Source organism: Medicago truncatula, chromosome 8 (genome assembly GCF_003473485.1).
Source record: "Medicago truncatula cultivar Jemalong A17 chromosome 8, MtrunA17r5.0-ANR, whole genome shotgun sequence".
Lineage (NCBI taxonomy): Eukaryota > Viridiplantae > Streptophyta > Magnoliopsida > Fabales > Fabaceae > Medicago > Medicago truncatula.
Genome location: NC_053049.1, coordinates 39,803,381 through 39,825,468, shown reverse-complemented (window position 1 = coordinate 39,825,468; position 22,088 = coordinate 39,803,381). Strand labels below are relative to the sequence as shown.

Here is a 22,088-nt window from a genome sequence, read left to right as displayed (position 1 = left end):
GTTGTTTACTTCAAAAGCTATTCCTTTGTTTTGAAATAAGCATTACTTCCTCCATCACTAAACTTATCCTATATCAAAAATTACTTACACTTGAATAGAAGACAGCGAGCATAGATTTAAAACTCAGACCGGACCTACCGTGAACCGATGGAGTAACCGGTTCAAATTGATTATTGAATCGGCTATGTTGTCAGTCTGGTGCGAACCGGCCAAACCTGATGACCCTGCAGTTTGTGGAAACCAGTCGAGTTAATGCTTCAGTTTGACCGCACTGCTAGTTATTTAAAAGGGTTTGTCTAACATGTGCAATATTGAAATTGTTAAAGTAACTAAAAGAAATAACTTTTCATTGAAAACAAACAATTATTAATTAAATATGTTGAAAATTGGCTTCAAATTTGTGGTTTGGAAGAACAGAGGAATCGTGTCGCGATTTGGCAATCGTGACACGATCGGAGATGCCGTGAGCCAAGTTTGTTGGAAGCAAAATCGTGGCACGATCTTGGGAAATCGTGACACGATTCAGAAACTTGCTGGTTAAGTATCTATGATAAGGACTGGTCAACCTGGGGACCGTTGCAGATCGTGACACGATCTAGGGAAATCGTGGCACGATTTCTTCAGGGCAGGACTAGTATTTAAAGTGTTCTTGTGCTTTTTTGGAGATAACCTTAAGAGAGCTTAAGAGAGAAAACTTGGAGATCAAAGATGGGGATCCTTTGGGGTGTGTTCCTTTGATGAGAGTGTTTCTTAGGTTGGGAAAACAACATTGTAATCACCTTGGGATTATGGGTTCATAGTGTGAGGGTGGGAAAATACCAAAGGGTAGGTCTAGGGTTTGTTCATGTGTAAAGCTTGAAAAGCTAGATTCTTGTAACTCTTTTGTAACACATTCACATATTGGATTGGAGAGCTGCTCTCTCCCCCAGATTAGGCCACATTGGCTGAACTGGGTCAACAATCTTGCTCGGTGTTTGTTCTTTTCCTTTTATCGTTTATCTTGTATGCTTGTTAGCTCTTAGTGTGGTTTTGCTATACATTAGGCTTAGGCTGTTTTGTTGTTGTTAGCTTGGAGGCCATTTGCACTCATAGATTATCTCTATCACTTGCTCCACACATCATTGGTTTATTCTCATTGGTGTGAAGGTTCATTAGTTGAGCCGGATTCACAACAATTGGCGCCCACCGTGGGGCATAGGCGTGATTGATAGTTGGTATCATGGGGTCAAAGTGGGACATCGATAAGTTCACCGGAAGCAATGATTTCAGGTTATGGAAGGTTAAGATGCAAGCGGTATTGACACAACAAAAGTGTGTAGAAGCATTGAAGGGTGAAGCGGCGATGCCGACAACCTTGACACAAGAGGAGAAGCGTGAGATGGTAGACAAGGCAAAGAGTGCCATTGTCTTATGTCTCGGAGATAAGGTCTTAAGGGATGTCGCGAGAGAAGCTACCGCGGCATCGATGTGGGCAAAGTTGGAGTCATTGTATATGACGAAATCTTTGGCTCATAGACAACTCTTGAAGCAACAACTCTACTCATTCAAGATGGTGGAGTCTAAATCGATCTCGGAGCAACTAACGGAGTTTAACAAGATTCTTGATGATTTGGCCAACATTGAAGTTAACATGGAAGATGAGGATAAGGCTTTGTTGTTACTTTGTTCATTACCAAAGTCCTTTGAGCATTTCAAGGATACCATCCTTTATGGTAAGGAGGGCACTACTACTTTGGAGGAGGTCCAAGCGGCTTTGAGAACCAAAGAATTGACCAAGTTCAAGGACATGAGGGTTGATGAAGGTAGTGAAGGCTTGAATGTTACAAGAGGGAGGAATGAGCATAGAGGAAAAGGCAAAGGGAAATCAAGATCCAAGTCTAGGTCCAAGGGCTTTGACAAATCAAAGTATAAATGCTTTCTTTGTCACAAGCAAGGTCATTTCAAGAAAGATTGTCCGGATAAGGGGGGCGATGGTAGTCCTTCGGTTCAAGTTGCGGAGGCTTCAAATGAAGAAGGTTATGAGAGTGCGGGTGCGCTAGTGGTAACAAGTTGGGAACCGGAGAAGAGTTGGGTTTTGGACTCGGGATGCTCATATCACATGTGTCCTAGAAAGGAATATTTTGAGACTTTGATTCTAAAAGAAGGAGGAGTTGTTCGACTCGGAAATAACAAAGCTTGCAAAGTCCAAGGCATGGGCAACGTTCGTCTAAAGATGTTTGATGGCCGTGAATTCCTTTTAAGGGATGTGAGGTTTGTTCCCGAACTTAAGCGAAATTTAATTTCCATAAGCATGTTTGATAATCTAGGTTATTGCACTAGAATAGAGCATGGGGTTTGTAAAATTTCGCATGGTGCATTGATTACGATTAAGGGGTCTAGAATGAATGGTTTATACATTTTAGATGGTTCCATAGTAATTGGTAATGCATCGGTAGCTAGTGTTGCATCTCATAATAATTCTGAATTGTGGCATTTGAGATTGGGGCATGTTAGTGAGAGGGGTTTAGTTGAACTAGCTAAACAAGGTTTGCTAGGGAAAGATAAATTGGATAAGCTAGAATTTTGTGAACATTGCATACTAGGCAAACAACATAGGGTGAAGTTTGGAAGTGGCATGCATCATTCTAGTAGACCTTTTGAGTATGTGCATTCGGATCTTTGGGGTCCTTCTAAGACTCCTACTCATGGGGGAGGTTCCTATTTTCTTTCTATCATTGATGATTACTCTAGGAGAGTGTGGGTCTTTGTTTTGAAAAACAAAAGTGACACCTTTGAAAAGTTCAAAGAATGGCACACTCTCATAGAAAATCAAATGAGAACTAAACTAAAAGGTTTAAGAACTGACAATGGCCTGGAGTTTGTTTCAGAGCAGTTTAATGAGTTTTGCAGGTTGAAAGGAATCAAGAGGCATAGAACCGTACCAATAACACCGCAACAAAATGGCCTTGCGGAACGCATGAATAGGACACTTTTGGAGCATGTGAGGTGTATGATTCTAGGAGCTGGGTTACCTAAGAGTTTCTGGGGTGAAGCCGTGACAACGGCTGCTTATTTGATCAATAGATGTCCATCAACGGGAATAGACTTCAAGACACCTATGGAGGTATGGAGTGGGAAACCGGCGGATTACTCCTCTTTGAAGGTTTTCGGAGCTTTGGCATATGCGCATATCAAGCAAGACAAGCTTGAGCCTAGAGCTTTGAAATGTGTCTTCATTGGTTATCCGGAAGGTGTGAAGGGATATAAGTTGTGGAAATTGGAATCTAGTGGAAGATCAAGAGTCTTGATAAGTAGGGATGTTACCTTTGATGAGACCCGAATGGGGATGAAGTGTAAAGACCTAGAGACTCAAGTACCGGAAACTATGGTGGAGAAAACTCAGTTTGAGGTGGAGCTTCCAAATGAAGAAGAAGAAGATGTAGAAGATGAAGCTTCGACATCGGATACAAGTGGAACTCAACCGGTAGTGGATCCTGAGTATCTATTGGCAAGAGATAGAGAAAGAAGGACCATTACGGCTCCTAAGAGATTCGGTTATGCGGACTTGGTGTGTTTTGCTCTAAATGCGGCGAAGGATGTGCAAGACTCAGAGCCTAGAAACTTCAAGGAGGCATTTGAGAGCAAAGAAAGCAAGTATTGGTTGAAGGCGGTGAATGAAGAAATGGATTCATTGGAAAGGAACCAAACTTGGAAACTTGTGAAGCTACCTAATCACCAAAGGGTAGTTGGATGCAAGTGGATCTTCAAGAAAAAGGATGGCATTCTGGGTGTTGAAGGTCCAAGGTATAAAGCAAGACTTGTGGCAAAGGGTTTCACTCAAGTGGAGGGGATCGACTACAACGAGATCTTTTCACCGGTGGTGAAGCATTGTTCCATAAGGATACTTATGGCTATTGTGAATCAATTCAATCTTGAGTTGGAACAAATGGATGTGAAGACCGCTTTCTTACATGGTGACCTTGAAGAGACAATCTACATGGAGCAACCGGAAGGTTTTGTGGAGGACAAGTCTAAGGTGTGTCTTTTGAAGAAATCTTTGTATGGGTTGAAGCAAAGCCCTAGGCAATGGTATCGTCGGTTTGATGAGTTTCTTTTGAAGACCAGTTTTGTGAGAAGCGGATATGATTCTTGTGTGTACATGTTGAAGAAGAATGAGAAAGTTATTCTCTATCTTCTTCTATATGTGGATGATATCTTGATGGCAAGCTCTAGCAAGGATGAGATTATGAAGCTCAAGGAGAGGCTAAATGGTGAATTTGAGATGAAGGATCTTGGTCCGGCAAAGAGAGTTCTTGGGATTGATATCAAGAGGAATCGTGACAAAGGCGAACTTTTCTTATCTCAACTTGGTTATTTGAAGAAGGTGGTGGAGCGGTTTAGAATGTCAAACTCTAAAACCGTAAGCACTCCCTTGGGTCACCACACAAAGTTGTCCATACAACAATGTCCTCAATCCGAGGATGAGAAGCAATTGATGGAAGGTACTCCCTATGCAAGTGGGGTTGGAAGCATCATGTATGGAATGGTTTGTAGTAGGCCGGACTTGGCTTATGCGGTTAGCATTGTGAGTCGGTTTATGGCAAATCCGGGAATTGTGCATTGGCAAGCTTTGAAGTGGGTTTTGAGGTATTTGAATGGGTCGTTGAAGGGCGGTTTGAAGTACACAAGGGCAGCTCAAGATGAAGACGCTTTGGAGGGGTATGTTGATGCGGATTATGCGGGAAACGTGGACACTAGAAAATCCTTGTCGGGTTTTGTGTTTACTCTTTATGGCACGGCGATTAGTTGGAAGGCAAATCAACAATCCGTGGTGGCATTATCTACAACTCAAGCGGAGTACATCGCACTTGTTGAAGGTGTGAAGGAGGCCATATGGTTGAAAGGGATGATTGGTGAGTTAGGAATTACTCAAGAATGTGTGAAGATACATTGTGATAGCCAAAGTGCCATTCACTTGGCAAATCATCAAGTGTATCATGAAAGGACAAAGCACATTGACATTCGCCTGCACTTTGTCAGAGACATGATTGAAACAAAAGAGATTGTGGTTGAGAAAGTGGCATCGGAGGAGAATCCGGCGGATGTGTTCACCAAGTCATTGCCTCGATCAAGATTCAAGCATTGCTTGGACTTGATCAAGTTTGTCGAAGAGTAATTCCCTTTTGGAGAGAGCAGCATAGTGGTTGATGGTTAAATTGACATCACCACCAAATTAGAAGTCAAGGTGGAGAAATGTTGAAAATTGGCTTCAAATTTGTGGTTTGGAAGAACAGAGGAATCGTGTCGCGGTTTGGCAATCGTGACACGATCGGAGATGCCGTGAGCCAAGTTTGCTGGAAGCAAAATCGTGGCACGATCTTGGGAAATCGTGACACGATTCAGAAACTTGCTGGTTAAGTATCTATGATAAGGACTGGTCAACCTGGGGACCGTTGCAGATCGTGACACGATCTAGGGAAATCGTGGCACGATTTCTTCAGGGCAGGACTAGTATTTAAAGTGTTCTTGTGCTTTTTTGGAGATAACCTTAAGAGAGCTTAAGAGAGAAAACTTGGAGATCAAAGATGGGGATCCTTTGGGGTGTGTTCCTTTGATGAGAGTGTTTCTTAGGTTGGGAAAACAACATTGTAATCACCTTGGGATTATGGGTTCATAGTGTGAGGGTGGGAAAATACCAAAGGGTAGGTCTAGGGTTTGTTCATGTGTAAAGCTTGAAAAGCTAGATTCTTGTAACTCTTTTGTAACACATTCACATATTGGATTGGAGAGCTGCTCTCTCCCCCAGATTAGGCCACATTGGCTGAACTGGGTCAACAATCTTGCTCGGTGTTTGTTCTTTTCCTTTTATCGTTTATCTTGTATGCTTGTTAGCTCTTAGTGTGGTTTTGCTATACATTAGGCTTAGGCTGTTTTGTTGTTGTTAGCTTGGAGGCCATTTGCACTCATAGATTATCTCTATCACTTGCTCCACACATCATTGGTTTATTCTCATTGGTGTGAAGGTTCATTAGTTGAGCCGGATTCACAACAAAATATTACATATTTAATATAAAAAACACAAATTTTTAGTCAAAATTACTACATTAAAATTTTTATCATGTGCAAATAGAAAAACCCTATTTATAAAAAATATATCCAACAATTGTCATGAGAGGGAGTTGAACACGCTACCAGCAAGCCTAAGGCATTCAGTTTTATGATATTTGCTGTACTTTTTATCTATCGATTATATTATTTTAAAACATTCAAATGCAACATTTTCACTTCGTATCTTATGATTTACGTATGCTTTTTATTTATTAATGTATGCTTCAATTTTTTTTATTGTTTTTGAAGGACATGTATGCTTCAATTCTCTTGTGACTAAATTCCTCAACAAATTCTCTTGTGACTATATGTATATGCTTCGAATTGTTTGTTTATTTTGGTTCAAAAAAAGTTATAATTTATTTTATTTTTGATAAAAAAAATAAAAAAAATTCTACCATAACAGCATAACCACCAGGTCATTGCTCATATTAAAATTAAAATAAATTTTTAATATTTATTTAAATATGGTATGATTTTGTGTAGGTATAAAATGATATATATTAAGTTTATTTAATATTTATTTAAATGCATATATTATATATATGATTAATTTTAATGAGTTTTAATAATTGGGAGGTTTTATAAGTTTTTTACTTTTTGCGACCGAGTGATCTAGTTCAATTTTGATCAACTCAATTCAAATACATGGACACATTTTTTTTTGTAGAGACCAATGATCTAGTGGTTGAACCAATGACTCAGTGACCTTACCAAATCGATGACCGGTTCGATTTTTAAAACTATGCAAGCGAGTAACAAGCTGCGTTGCGAAGCCTTTTTAGATGGCAAAACAAATCCTCTATGTAGGGGACATTTACAACATTTACAAACCTAGGGGACATGACATTGTTATGCATGACTTTTTGAACTCTATGTAGAAGGTCAACAATCTCTGGTGCTAGGAAACTGAAAGTGTCAAAAGCTAATTGTATAAAAACATGTTGATTGTCAGAACCCGCTTTCTCATGTTTGGCCACTTTGCTTAACACAACTTTTAGGGATGTCTGTCCTACCGTAAAAGGCCCGACCTTAATCCCACTAGTGGTGAAACCCCAGTCAAGTCCACACATGCATGTTTTCCTCCTACCCATTCATACACCATAACATCTGCATGCCTAAGTGTTGATCTTCTACCAAATGGGTCAGTCAGAAAGTTCACAGGCACCTCCTTCTTCACTGATACTCCCGCCTCATTCTTTCTAACTTCTTTTCCAATGTCACAGAACTGAAGCATGGAACCACAAATTCATAAACATAAAAAATCTCATCTCTAAAGTCCAAACTCACACAACCATATTCACACAAAGACAATCTTTTTCTATCTAAGAATTGAAGGAGTAATGAACCGTAAAGAAAGAAGAGGTGATGACCAAAATCTAGAAACCGTCTTCTTTTTTCGCAGTTGTAATGGTCGCGGTCGTAACGGCGTTACATCACGGCGTTTTCGTGTGATTTTCCTTCCCACCATTAAATCGGGCAAAAACGGTAACATCGCTTGCCTATACCGTTTTGTAATGGCCGTTTTCGTGGTAATGCCCCATTTTTTAAAATCTTTTTTCTTAATCCCAAGTTCTCTCTGTTTTTTTATTTTATTTCTAACAATAAATTTATTTTGTAAATATGAATGATTTTGATTTAAGCCAAGGTTGATTTGATGTCTGAAGAAAAAAAATGATGGTAGTGATTGGCATTTGGAGGTCAAGATTGAAGTATTGTCTTCTCAATCCCCTAATAAGTAAGTTATGATGTTGTCTTCATGTGTAGGTTTATTCAATGCTAATATTGACTCTGTTTTCATCTTCTTCTTATGCTTTGATAGGATCATAAAATGTTGGAAGTAGTCATCTTGAAATAGAATGAGTTTGAGAAATGAAGTGGCCAAGTTGTTTTGTCCTAAACTTTGATAATGACGACTGCTAAATATGAATGTAATATATGATGTATCTCTGTCGTCCGAGATGTTGTGTTGATGTCAAGGAAGGCTTTTTGTTGTGGCGTAATTTTGGGGGCTGATGCGCTTTCTGATTTTTCTAAAGTTGAGGATTAGATTTTTTTTTTTCTCTTTTAGATAGAAGAGATGGCAAAGCCACCATAAATTCACACACAATAAAGTGGAGGATTAGATGTTATTGGGTGATGGATGTTATTGATTGACATAGTGTGTGGTGCTAAAATAAGTCTTCAGCCGTTAATCTAAATAAAATCCACGACTCTATTTGAAGGATTTTGGCATCTCGTTTAAGGAGAATATTAAATGATTTTCCTGAACAAAGTTCTTCATATGTAATTCTTTGTTGTTCTCCCTACTTTGATGACGTCTCTTTCATCAATATTTACATTTTACGTCCTTCAGATTTTTATTTTTCGATACTCTCGTTATTAGGGGTATTTAAATCCAAACCGATCCAAATTAAAACCGTAAATTGATCCAAAAAATTGAAAGCCACACAAAACCGAATAATATTGGAATGTGTTTGGATGACATTTTATATAAACCGCTCGAATTAGATGAGATTTTGGATTGAATTTTCAAAACCAAATCAAACCAAACCGAACCGCATACATATATTTTAATATATATTTCCATTTTTATAAGTATAATATATTATATTAAGCTATTATTTATTTTCTTTTTAATTCTTTTAATACTACATGTGAGTTTAATTTAATCAATTTTGTTTCTCCTTCATATGTTTCAAAGATAATCAACCATTTTTATTTTGTAATATTAATTTTTTAATAAATCATGAGTTATATTCTGTATCAAACCTATTATTTTATCATATTTTTATCAGATTATTATTAATAAAAAAGTTACAATTTATAATTTGAATATCCAAAAACCGTTCCAAATTAAACCGCATTAAATTGGATCGGATTAAATTGGTTTTTTAAAAGTAATCATTCAAAACTGAACAGAACAACATTTAATTTTATCTTTGGATTGGATGAGTTTTTGCATCGAAATCGATCTAAACTGAACCGCAAACAACCATATACTCATCACTTTAAACACTTTTGACACTTCGTTTGTATGGGCAAAGGCGCAAAGCATCAAAATGTCAAATGTACGCCATGAATTTAATTGAGATTTTTTGGTTTTACTATTGTTTTTTTACAATGTTTTACTAATGTTGTTTAACTTCATTATAATATATTTTTTATTTCAAGTTAAATACTATACAGCTCTATGAACAATAGCTAGATATCAGTAGAAAGAGTAAGATGCATTTATATCAGTACAATTGAAGAACAAGAGGCAAGCAATGGCGTAACGTGTACTGATGCTTACAAGATGAAGAAAAAAAAGACGTGTGAAGTTTTTAAGTTAGTGGGCAGTTGTAAAAAGCGTAAAAAAAAAAAAAAAAATAGTTAAAGGTAAAAATGGAGTAAAGTGGAGAAAAAAAACTACAAACTATAAGTTCAAAACTACTTAAAATGGCATCTCTAAAATACTATAAGTTCGCAAAACAAGCTTGTAACCATATCACATTTTAATCCAACAACCTTTATCAAACACAACTATAGTCAAATCCCCTTCTCTATTTTTCAGATATTTCAACGTGGGACTTCTTTCCTCGATTTTCTTTACGGGCCATCATAAACAAACTTTCTTTCTTTCTAGTTTTATACATTTTTTTTCTTTTGACAGATTATACTTCTTTATTATTTTGTTAAATGATCTTTATTTTTATTTTTACTAGTGTAGGGACAGATAAGGGTGGGAATAGACAAGACTAGGTCAGACGTCGATAACCCTGAGCCTAACATATGAAAAATTTGTAAGCTTAAGTTCGGCATATAGCCTTTCGTAGGTCTTTTTTTTTTTTTTTTTATTGGCATAACCTATTTAAAAGTCTGACCTGACCTAAAAGTCTATTTATATGTCTATTTTATATTAAAGTCATTAAATAGTTCATTTTATCTATTTTTAAATAGGCTCAACATGTCTTAAAATCTATTTTACTGTAAGATTTGTCTATCAGTATATGGCCTTAAAGGTCTATTTCACTGTAAGATCTTAAAGTCTATTTAAACAGTCCATTATTTGAGTTGTTTCTTGTTTTTTTTTTTTTTTTTTTTTATCTTTGATATAAATTATATTTTAATACAAATAAAAATAAAGTTTTAATAATATGCATAAACAAGTCGTCCTACGAGGTTTCTTATGCTTTTTTGATAGCCTAAGTTTGATCTATTTACTTAAATATGCTTTTTCAAAAATCTAAGTCTAACCTTTTTAATAACCAAGTCGTACAAGGCCTAAACATGCCAGGCGATAGACTCTTGTCGGTCAATCTGACTTATTCCCACCCATATGGACAGACCTTACCTAAGTTACACGTACTTATAAATAAATGTGTGCACATGCATATATAGGTATATTGTATTAAAAAAAAGTATATTGTTTTACCAAAAAAAAGTATATTGTATTCAAGCGATTTTTTTCTTTATAAATTGTGTATCTTCCGCACGCAACTTTCAAAATCAATCATCCAGTTCTATGAGAGTTAAATGAATAGAAAATTCTTTTTAAAAGTTTTAATATTGATGCATGCTAAAACTCGAGTTTAAACTTGAGAGTTTGGTTAAGTCAGAAGAGACTCAAGTAGTTGATTTACATTTTCCCCCGCAATATACGTTGGAGTTAGTTGATTTACATTTTTCCTTGCAATATACGTTGGTTTTTTTCTCTGTTATATTATGAGATAATAAGTGTTTTCTTCCAACTTAACTAGAGGTTATGAGTTCAAATTCAGCACTCGAAATACAACAATATCAAATCCTTTAATGGAGAGTTTTGCCACTCATTGTCGTCATATATGGTTGAAGATATTAGTCTTTACAATTGCACATAAAATATATATACATTAGGGTTTCTCTCATTCCCTACAAATAAATAAATTATAAATCAAAAGGTATATTAAAGGAAAAATTCTATGGTGAAGTCATTAGAATGACTTTTTTGGTGAAGTTAATCATACGACGAATCATTGAGCATTTGTGTATTTAATGTGTGTCCCGTTAAATTATATGGTGTATTGCACATTTGCTCATAAGGTGTGCCACTATATCTTTACCTATTACAATTGTGTCCTGATTAAATAAAAATTAAACAATGTTATTATTATTTTATGTTTTAATCGTAAAACCATCAAAATTGAAAAGGAAAAAAAAAGCTTAATTGCACTTTTGGACCCCTAACTAATTTAAATACAAAACAGCCCCCTATGTTTTGATTTTTTGGCAGTTTTGGACCCCCAAGGCAAAAAAAAAAAAAAATTGACACGTGGCACCTCACTTAGGGTGCCACATCAGCATTGACCGAGTCAACAATGGACTGGGGGTCCAAAACTACCAAAGAATCAAAACATAGGGGGTTGTTTTGTATTTAAATTAGTTAGGGGTCCATAACCGCAACTTTTGGAAAGATAGGGTCCAAAAGTGCAATTAAGCCAAAAAAAAAAATCAGGACATGATGATTTAAACCGTTGATCACATATTAGTGAGCAAATAAGATTAAAATTCAATTTTCTTTTAAGAGTTTCACCTCACAGGTTTATAAATAGTGGATCTGAATTTTGTTTCCAAGTCCAATCCCTCTTCACCTTCTTGAATGACACATCCACACAACACTTACCGTCATTCAACTGGTACCGACGACGTTGCCGCACCCACGATCTTTGATCAAATTCAACCTTAATTGAAATGGAAAACAACCTAAAGGAACAAAACCTTCGGTGTCAAACCCAGAAAAGACCGTTACCGTTTCGCCGGTGGATTGTCCGGCGGAGGGAAAAATTAAATTAAAGTGGAAGGAATGAATAATCATGTTCTGACACAGAAATCAGCTTGAGAAATAACGATTACAACATGGACGGAAGAACGGCCCCATGGATTCGATTTTGCGACGAGCGCTGATGATGAGATGCGGTGGTAGGTGAATTGAGAAGGGCCGGGTGCTTTGATATACAGATTGAAAGATAGAGGGTGAATGAGTGGTGCCCAGGAAGACGGTCAGAATTAGAGGTGAGTGGGCGGTGAGACACGGTGGAGAGTGGCGGTCGGAAAAGAAGTTGTGATGGAAAAGAGATGAAGTAGATTTGGTACAAGCAGATGTATGCGAGCTTGACAAAAACATCACAAGTAATTTTAAATAAGAAGTTGTGATGAAGAACAACTTCTTCATCACAAGAATTAAACTTACTCAAGATCATCTAACTCTTTTTTTTTTTTTTTTTTTTTTTTTATATATCTTTTAACCGTGTGAGCTGCCACATAAGATCATCTAACTATAGAAGTAAATAATTGTTTTGATAAGACATGCCCCTTCTCTTATATTGATTATTATATTCCCCCTCTCCCCAATGGTTATCTAGGTTGATTTTTCTCACCACATTTGCTATCTATGTTTCTTTTTTGTTTAGGTCGCCAATCAGTTGGCTTAAGAGTCTAGTGCAATCCATCATGACCATGTTGAAGAATTTTCTTTTGACATTATTCTATATGGTATTGTTTCTTCTGTTGTTTACCTTTTTGTAAAAAGTATAATTTTAAATAGATGGATTGGATGAATATTCGTCCATTGAGAAAAATGATAATTGATTGATTGGATAATTCATATCCAAATCCAATTCAAATACATCCTATCCATGAATTTTGCTGCACCTAAATTGGTATGAATAAATGCTTCAACATTGTTGGCTGTGGTTGAATTTGTCGATGTTTAATCTGAATCATTTCTTGCAGATTCTAGTAATGTCTGCAGCATTTGCTGGGCTGGTGTGGGGTGGCTATATCTCTGCCACAATTAGACCATACTTGTGAGTTGCTATGATCTCATTATTCATCAATTATATGTCAATTCTTTTTTGTAAACAATGACTTTATGATGCACTTTCATTTTAGAGCTTTCTTCAGACATTGTTTTGGCTTTTGAGTAGGGGCTTTAGAGTTTCCCTTTTTCTTCAAATAAACACACACAAATGGGACCTTAATCCATTAAAAACAATATGTTTTATTGATGTTAACTTAATTTTTTTGTTTTTTTCAGTTTATGGGCTGATCTCCTATTTTTCGAACAAGCTGCTCTTGGTTTATTAAGAGTCGAAGTCCATGTTTTATCTTATTGTGGAATCCTTCATTTCTTAAGGGGAACTATTGGTCAAGAAGAGATGGATATTGTTGTTGGTAAAGTGATCTTCCTAAACTATTCTAAACTGTTTTTGGTCATGTAAATTCCTACATCGTTTGTGATCGCTACAAATTTTTTAACAATCAGCCTGCTTGGTAGAATGAAATTAACAAATTACTTGTAGCTAGCCTTAACAAATGACTTATGTAAATTCCAATAAAGTGTATGATTGCTACAATTTAATTTTTTTGGGAGTGTCTTTGTGATTTACTGGCTCAGTGAACTTGAAGAGAGGTTGCTTTTTTATTGTATGTATCCTACCTTATTTTCTTTGCTCAAACTTTTTAATCGTATTGTGCATTGTGCATACATCCTGATTAAAATGTAGACCAAGTGTTGACTTGTTACAGGACAGGAGGAATAGTTTAACCTTATTTTGTTGGAGTAAGTTGGATATTGACAATGCAATTGGGTAAAACTAACTCTTAATCCAACTATCAATTTCTTGTTGTTTAAAACATTGAATCCGGTTCTTTATCTTCACAATATCCATGGTATGATACTATATTCATAAACTCTTTATATACCCAAGATACTGCATATTTAGTAATTCAACTTTTTCTGAATCCTGTTTAGGTGCAATTGCAGTTGTTATATCTGTGGTTTTTGCTCCAACGTTAATTTTCCCCATAGAATATGTGAGGATTCAGATACGGTGGATGCCCTATCATGGTATTTTTCATTGTATTACTCAAACCTTCCAAGAAGGAGGAGTATTGAGATTTTACACTGGATTTGCGGACCATTACTCTAGGATTGCTCCTTACCTTGCGGTATTGTTGCTACTTATTAATTTTTGAATATATATATTAAATTTCAACGGTATTCCATGTTTATTAACCATTGATTATCATATGGCAGATGGTTGCTATTTTGACATTCTTTCTCGAGGATGATTGTTGTTCATGGTATATAATCCTTCCCTTATTTTATATTTTGCAATAATATATTGATTTTATACCAGCCAATGGTTATACGGGTCTCTATTTCTCCCCTTGTTTCTTTTGTGTGCAGGTCTCCAAGCAGAGTAATCAAGAGTATTGTGAAATACATTCCCTTTGTGTAGAAAATTGTGTTTTTGATTGAAACTTGTAAATATCTAATCTGTATAGAAATTTGTGGTTGTGGTTGGAAACATGTAAATGCTTAATCCGTTCAGAATAATCTGAATTTCCAGCTTAACTTCATTCACTACACGTTTGCTAATTTGAAGATGCTTTATTTTCTTATTAGCGGTTTGAAGAGTTGTTATTTATTTATTTTTTTAAGAAAAAATGCTAATGAGTATCTTAAGGGTACTTTTAAGACTTTAATAGTAAGTTTTTATAGGAAAATATTTGTGTATTCAGTGCATCGAAAATTGAAATATCATGATTTTCCAATCAATAATCCATCCATCTCAAAATAATAATTGTTTAAGTTTTGTGCATGATTTTTAATGAAAATGATTAATTTGGTTAATTTTTTAATTTAATGATAAAATTAGTACTCCCTCCGTCCCGGAATAACCGAGTCATTTGCTCATTTCACACTTTTTTTTCTTCAAATGACTCCGTTATTATGGGACGGAGTGGTATCATTTACTAAAATACTCCTATTAATTGTAATTAGTGGAGTAGTAAAGTTAGATGAAATTCAATATATAAGAGTATAATAATAGGAAAAAAAATGCTACATTGATATTTTAAAGTGATAATTATTTTGGGACAGAGAAAAAAATTCTGAAAAGACTTATTGAGACGGAGGGAGTAGTTTCTTAATTGAGTAATCCTTAAGAGTGCCCTTAAAAACACTCGTTAACAATACCCTGGTTTTTATCGTATCAATAGGCAAACGTAAAAAAAAATTATTAATGATATCTCCACGGTAAAAAGTTGACAATTTTTAGGACAACCTTATTTTTTCTTTGTATCTTGGGACAAAAACAACATAAGAGAGTAAAAATATAAAGAGAGTACCGGAAGGAGAGTGTTGTCTCAAAAATTGTCAATTTTAGATTGAGAATACAACTTATTTACATAATCAGTTTTAAAATATTATTAATTTTTTTGTTTTATTAAACTCAATATTATGTGGTTGAAGGGACTAATTTATTCAACTGTGAGTAACGTTTTGGATCAAATTAAAATTTTAAAACATTTTTTTAAATTGAAACTTTTAAAGCATAAAAGTGAAGTTTAAAACTTTTAAAATATAATAGATCAACTTAAAACAAAAATTTAAAGGGGTAATTAAGTAAATGGTCCCTATAAATGTTCATAATTTTGTTTTTAGTTCCTACAAAATAAAATCACATTTTTTAGTTCATATAAAATTTTTCATCAGCATTTTTAGTCCCTATAAAATTTTTCCATCAGCATTTTTAGTCCCTAAAATGCTTAAGAAAAATGTGATTTTATTTTGCAGGACTAAAAACAAATCTGACAAATCGTCCCTTCATTATTTTAAGTAATTTTCCTCAATTGATCAATATAGTGGTCAAACCTCTCTCACACGTGAGGCAAAACATACAAAGACCTTCATATTCTATTTCATAGAACTGATCTTTTGAGTTCAAACATAACGAGAAGATGTGTTAAATCAACTTCACATAGCCTTGCACCTGCAATCTTGCCTCCTCTTTATTAGACAGATTGAATGATGGGCAATCATACAAACTAAACTTCTCTTCTTCTATCTTCAGTCCTTGAAACACTTCATGTCTATCATTTTTCTCTTCCTTCAAGATTTCTAGCATATCCTCTTTCTCTTATTTCAAGATTTATACAACTACTAATGTATGGAATATCACATTTCCAATCTAAAGAAAATTAGTGTTCACCGTGACACTCCGTAAAACTAAATTGTAGCAATCACATATACGAACTTTCAAAGTTCAAACATAACATAAGTGTAGTATGTTAAGTGTATCCTATCCAACTAGAAGCAAATGCATAGTTAGGAAAAAATATGAATTTATAATCTACAAGTATTTTGTGCACTGTTGGTTGTTCATAAACTAGTAAAAAATTTCTGTAATAAACTTGTAAATTTTTTCTGTAATATAATTATTCAAAGGAGATGAAGTTCCACAACACCTTCCACCTGATCCTGAATCTCTCTTAACCTGGCAAAGGACGTCAGCAGATGCAAATGAATTCGATGAGAATGAATGAAATTGATACTATTGGTTCCATGTATTTTGGTTTCTTTAATTTTATTAGCATATGTTCCCATTTACATACTCACTCATCAAACATGCATGTAAAATGTAATCTATTAATCTTATAGACTTCCATCATGCAATTGAAGTAAGATCTACAACATCTTTACAACGTTCGCTCATATCAAAGCGCTAAGGCTTCCAAGCCTTTGGCTAATGCTCTGCTTTGATGCTCTGGCTATGCTCATAATATTGCATGTTTCGTAGTTTCTGAGTCATGAGAGAACTCATCTGTGGCATGTGACCCCCTAACATAAGATATCAAATCTATGAACACTGTATATATTTCCAAAGAGGGGTCATGTTGTGCATGCGTTTTAACGCTTGTTTGATTTGGCCATCTTAGATTTTCGGTTAAAACCAGTCAGAATTTAGAATGGTTTGAAAGAAGAAAAAAAATATATTGTTACGTTACTCATTGACAGCTTAAGACCAGGGATTGATTGAACATTCTTATCGTTCTTGAATTATATATACAATTTTTTTTATTATTGTCACTAAATTTATTTTGATTTCTACAACATCATTTGTCAAAACATGTCTACAGATCAATCAAATTCACGAGATTTTTCTTGTCCTCATCCTGGTACATTGATATTGTACATATTAATCACATCTTTCGGTTAAAAAGCAGGATTATAACAAAATACAAATATATCAAAAACAAAGCATTCAATAAATAAGATAAGATGTACTTGAAAGAAGAAGAAAATTATAAAACATGATGTTGAAAAGATGTGAGGTAGAGAGTACTTATTATTCTAGTTCAAGATATCTCAACAAGTTCTCCATTCAAAAATGGGATTTATACTACTACTACTATATGCTCCAACGCATCATATCATATTCTATATATTACTAATACAACGTAATGTAAGTTAAATTTTTCCCGCTTGAATTGCATGACTAATTAAATCTTTAAAAAAATGATCAGATCCATTGATATCCAATTTCCAAAAAGGGCTACAACACAGCCAACAAATTATTCAATGCTCAAAGCTTGAATTCAACAGCAAAATGCTTGACCATCACCTATAACCCATAACTTTTCTCCAATTTCTGGAGCTGGTTGAGGAAAATCCATGTCATCTGCCATAAGCAATATATAAACATGAGAAAAACATTCAAATATAAATTAATTAATTATAGTTGGAAAAAATAACAAAGGCAAAACAAACAAAAAAATCCATGTAAGGAGAATAGTACCATGACGTGGGGAGCAATCCTAACACAGTAGACAGGGAATCCAGTGTAAAATTTGAAGGGTCCTCCTGCTTTGAAGGTTTTGACGGCACAGTCAAGAGAACCAGTGTATGGGTATTTTCCTTCAGCATCAGGTTGCATCTTCTGAATCTGTGTCTTCACATAATCAAATGGCAAACTGCAAGCTGCTGCGAAAAATCCAGATACACTACTTGCACCTGAAGAAGAGATTCAGTAGCAAATGGTGAGGATAAACTCCTTTTTCCAGTATAATAAAAAGGACATAATTAATGTATGCAATCCACATGGAATATCATATTTCCAATTAGAAGAAAATTGGTAATCAATAAAGGAGAATTCCCTAACATAACTTAAGACTAGAAATTTTGATACATAATTGTTATATTATATAAGCTTCTGAAATATCCAAGAGTACCAATTGTACCATAATCACAACTTGGAATGCAAATAATAGAAACAAAAAACATCAGATGAAGTTCAAGACACAAATTGCAAGAGCACTGATAGAAACAAAAACATGCGGCGACAGGCGAATAACTAAATATGCCATCTCTTGGGTATGCATAAAGAGTTTGTGAACATAGTACAATGGATATTGGCCAGATAAAGAACAAGATTCACTATTTCAAAGAACAATGAACTGATAGTTTGATTAAGGATAAGTTCTAATTATTTGCAACCTGAATACCAACTTACTGCAACAAAACAAGGTTAAACTTTTCCAGCGTCTTTTAAAAGGCTGATGCATGATCTAAAATTAAGTGAGCTAGGGCCATCCAATTTTATTAGGTTGTTCCCGTTCACTTTTGATGTGTGAACAATCCTTAAAACGGAAGTTTGAGCAAACAAAAAATAAAATAAGATAGGCAAAAATAAATAAGTAACCTCTTCGAAGTTTAGAGTTAATTCACATAGACACTCCCCAAAACTAAATTGTAGCAATCACACACACTATAGGAATTTACTTGACCAAAAAACTTTCAGACCTAAGTGTAATTTGTTAAGGGTATCCTATCCAACTAGAAAGAAATGCCCAGTTAAAAAAAAAGTTATAATCTACTAGTATTTTGGGCACTGCTGAATCTGATTGTTGACCAATTTGTTCTGTAATAAAAGTGTTCAAGTTGAATAACCAGATATAACCTTTATCTTCATGTATCTCTTAAATGACACTACTTGTATTGTCAAACCAAAAAATTGAGAGGAATGCATTTATTAAATAATTACTAAACTACATGGATAGAAATTTTAGCGATGCAAACTTGACATTAGGGCAGTAAATAAGCTGAGCCAACTCTTGTGCCTACTCAGCTCAATTCAGAAAGAGATGAGAATTTGAATTATTAAATTAACCAAACTTGAGATTACATACATTAAACTTATTATCTTGAGAACCGCCTCGAATAACAGTGATGCTTCTGAATACGTATTAGAACTCAGCTTTACCATTGTTTTGCTAAACTGTTTCTCGAACAAAATTTATGTAAAAACAATTTAACCAAGTTACAAAATTGAAATTAACCCACTGAGCATAAAAGACTCAATTTATACAAGATTGGCTCATTGAGTTCCAAAAGTCAGGGAACTTAAATTAAGCCAAATTGGACCATGCAATTAAGACTGATTTCTTATTCAGTTAAGCACTTGAGTTTGAATTGAACTGGGCCTGGCTTAGAAAGTTCAATTCATTCAAACCCTACTCAAGATGGTATCTACTTTAACTATTACTATATTGTTATATCAAAAAACGTGTAATCAAGATAAGATTTTGACTTAAAAGCAATTTCCAAAAGTGCAAATAATCAAAACCAAACATGAACTAAGATGAAATATTTCAGTTTATTACAATCAGGATTATATATCTAAAGGAAAAACAAAATACAATTATAGCACAAGAAAGGATTTACTTAATACATACATATCATAATACCTATGATCTATATAGTTTTTTGACAACACATCTCTACATTAAAGGGGAGAGAATGTTATGTAATCCCACCAATTAGCTAGTAAATACAATAGTTAGCCAGAAAGCTAGCTAGAGAGTGGGCGTCCATTTGATATGATGAATAAAAGGGAGACTAGGGGATTTATCTACTGTGGTGTAAAGGAAATACGGAGGAAGATTAGATGATGGTTTCTGTTATCTATAAAAAATTAAAAAAAAAGGTCAACAATGTTTTTAGTATTTGATTTTCAATTCACTTGTTGAGTAACCCTTATCATCCAATATTAGATTTCAAAACCTTAAGATTCTATATTGCCACTCAATCCCTTTAGAAAAGTAGAGACTAAAATTAGTCTTCAATTCATCAAATATGTTTTAATTCTTATACTTAGTGCTGCTATTGACAACCTAGAGTACGTTGGTGAATTAACTTTTCCCATTATATACTGTTGTTAGCTTCAAAAGGATAAACTACATTCTCAAATGATGAAAAGATAGACTAAGAGTAATATCTTTTATTATTTGCCTATATAACACAAACTCCACAAAAATGAAACAGGGCATTTTATAGTCCTAAACAGCAAAGAAACAGAACAGGCAAAGACTATATCATCTAGCAAATTTTGCAGATAAAGTAATTGTAGATGAAGATGATGACTCTCCTAATAAAAAGTTTGACTAATTTATTCTTTTATAAAAGGGGTTTGTGGAATACTTTTGAAACATCAATGGAACAAAATGTAATCAACAATAGTAGCAAAAAGTATTGACACTTGCTAAAAGATTTGGCAATATGTTCAAGTAATATTAGTGAACAATATCAAAATGGTTACTTACCAACCACAGTAGTCATTTCACCTAGACCAACGGTATCCTTGAAGAACTCAACACTTTGATCATAAGAAGCAAGCATCCCCATGTTCAATGCCATGGCTCTTACTACAGTAGGCCCAGCACCTTTCCACAGTGAAAGAATACCTTCATCTGCACCGATACGGTAAAGTGCCTGGAAGGCGTTTGTGTAGTTTCGGCGCTGAGCAAGAGGTAAAGTTGCATCAGCCTGCATACGAATGAGTGCCAAATCAGCTGGACTACCAACAGTTGCACCGATTGCACCAGCAGTCAGCCCACATAGAGCTTTTTGGTAGAGTGGCAGGGGCTTTCCATCATTAGCCTCAATTGCTTTATTTGTCAAGATTCTACAATATCATAAAAACCAATAAGTAAGACAACCGTTAACACCATAAAAAATGCATTCCATAACCAATGCAAAGGACTAACACAAAGTCTCATAAAGAAAATCAATAAAGCATATCCTTTTGAATAGATTAAGGGCCGATTTATTAGTAAACTTTAAATAAAAACACAATGTAATTGTAGGATGGGTATTTAAAAAATAACAAATATGTAATTTTTGAAGAAAGCTCTAAAAGAAATTACAAAAGGTAATCCAATTCCAGATCCAATTATGATGAATGATGTGATCATAAGTCATAACAACTCACCTAAACGTTCCAAGACGAGCAGTGGTGTAAGTAGCCTGCCTGAGTAACCCAGCTGATAGACCCTGCAAGAAGTGATTCAGCTTAGACACCACTAAATCCATACCTCAACTCAACAAAGGATGAATGACAAAACCAAAACCGAAATAAAAGCCTAAAATGTCAAATCCAATGACTCAATAAATTCATAAGCCAAAACAAACAATATAAAAAATCCCCTTCAACTCACAGATCTAAAAGCAGGTAAATAAAACAATTAAAATGCATCGTAATCAATATCACAATCATCCCACATTGAAATTATCAACACAAATCTTATCCACTAAGAACAAAGCAATCAAAGATCTATCTATGATTGAAGAAAATTGAAACATCATCTGAAAAAAAGAAGTAAAAAAAAAAAAAAAAACCTTATAGAAAGCACCAACACCCTCATTCTTAAGCATGGTAGATGTGACACTAGCAGCTGAACCTTGACCCAGTTGAATCCTAACCTGAATTCAAAACAAGAAAACACAGATCTGAGTTAAATGAGAAAAATAAAACAGACCCAGATACCAATTCCTCCAAAAATTAAAGAAAAATGGAAACTTTTAAACGATACCTTGATCATATCAATAGGTTGAATAACACATGTAGCGAGCATACCAGAAGCACCACCATTGACGAAAGGCTTGATTGTTGGCCAGACACCAATAGCAACAGGCTTAGGCTTCTTCTCATCTCCCATTGTTGGTATTAGCGAGGTTGATGAGAGAAATGAAGCGAAGAAAACGAGGGAGAACGAGAGAGAAGAAAGAGTTTATTTGATTTGATTTAAGAGAAGTGAAGAACGAATCTAGTGGAAGAGTTTTATAAGCTCTTGTTTGTGGCTTACACACAAACACTCTTTCTCTCTCTTCTTCTTAGCCCAACAAACAAGGAAAA

At 34.7% G+C, this 22,088-nt stretch overlaps 2 protein-coding genes across 3 annotated transcripts; one reads left to right on the top strand and one right to left on the bottom strand.

The window, feature by feature from the left end:
- The first annotated feature begins 11,621 nt into the window (after nucleotides 1–11,621).
- LOC11406148 (uncharacterized) lies at nucleotides 11,622–14,517 on the top strand. 2 transcript variants are annotated; one of them, XM_024773527.2, is made up of 7 exons: nucleotides 11,622–12,209; nucleotides 12,519–12,600; nucleotides 12,841–12,914; nucleotides 13,145–13,281; nucleotides 13,862–14,058; nucleotides 14,147–14,193; nucleotides 14,300–14,517. In XM_024773527.2, coding segments are annotated over exons 1-7 (591 nt in total). In that variant the 5' UTR covers nucleotides 11,622–12,207; the 3' UTR covers nucleotides 14,352–14,517. The 2 variants fall into 2 exon arrangements, with proteins under 2 accessions (XP_024629295.1, XP_003629746.2); XM_003629698.4 differs by having other exon boundaries at nucleotides 11,622–12,237.
- A 2,682-nt stretch (nucleotides 14,518–17,199) lies between these two features.
- Nucleotides 17,200–22,088, bottom strand: LOC11406684 (mitochondrial dicarboxylate/tricarboxylate transporter DTC). The gene is made up of 6 exons (XM_003629697.4): nucleotides 21,766–22,088; nucleotides 21,572–21,655; nucleotides 21,165–21,226; nucleotides 20,497–20,858; nucleotides 17,694–17,908; nucleotides 17,200–17,576 (listed from the first exon to the last, which is right to left on the bottom strand). Exons 1-6 carry the CDS (start codon nucleotides 21,889–21,891, stop codon nucleotides 17,520–17,522), a joined length of 906 nt encoding a protein of 301 aa, XP_003629745.1. The 5' UTR covers nucleotides 21,892–22,088; the 3' UTR covers nucleotides 17,200–17,519.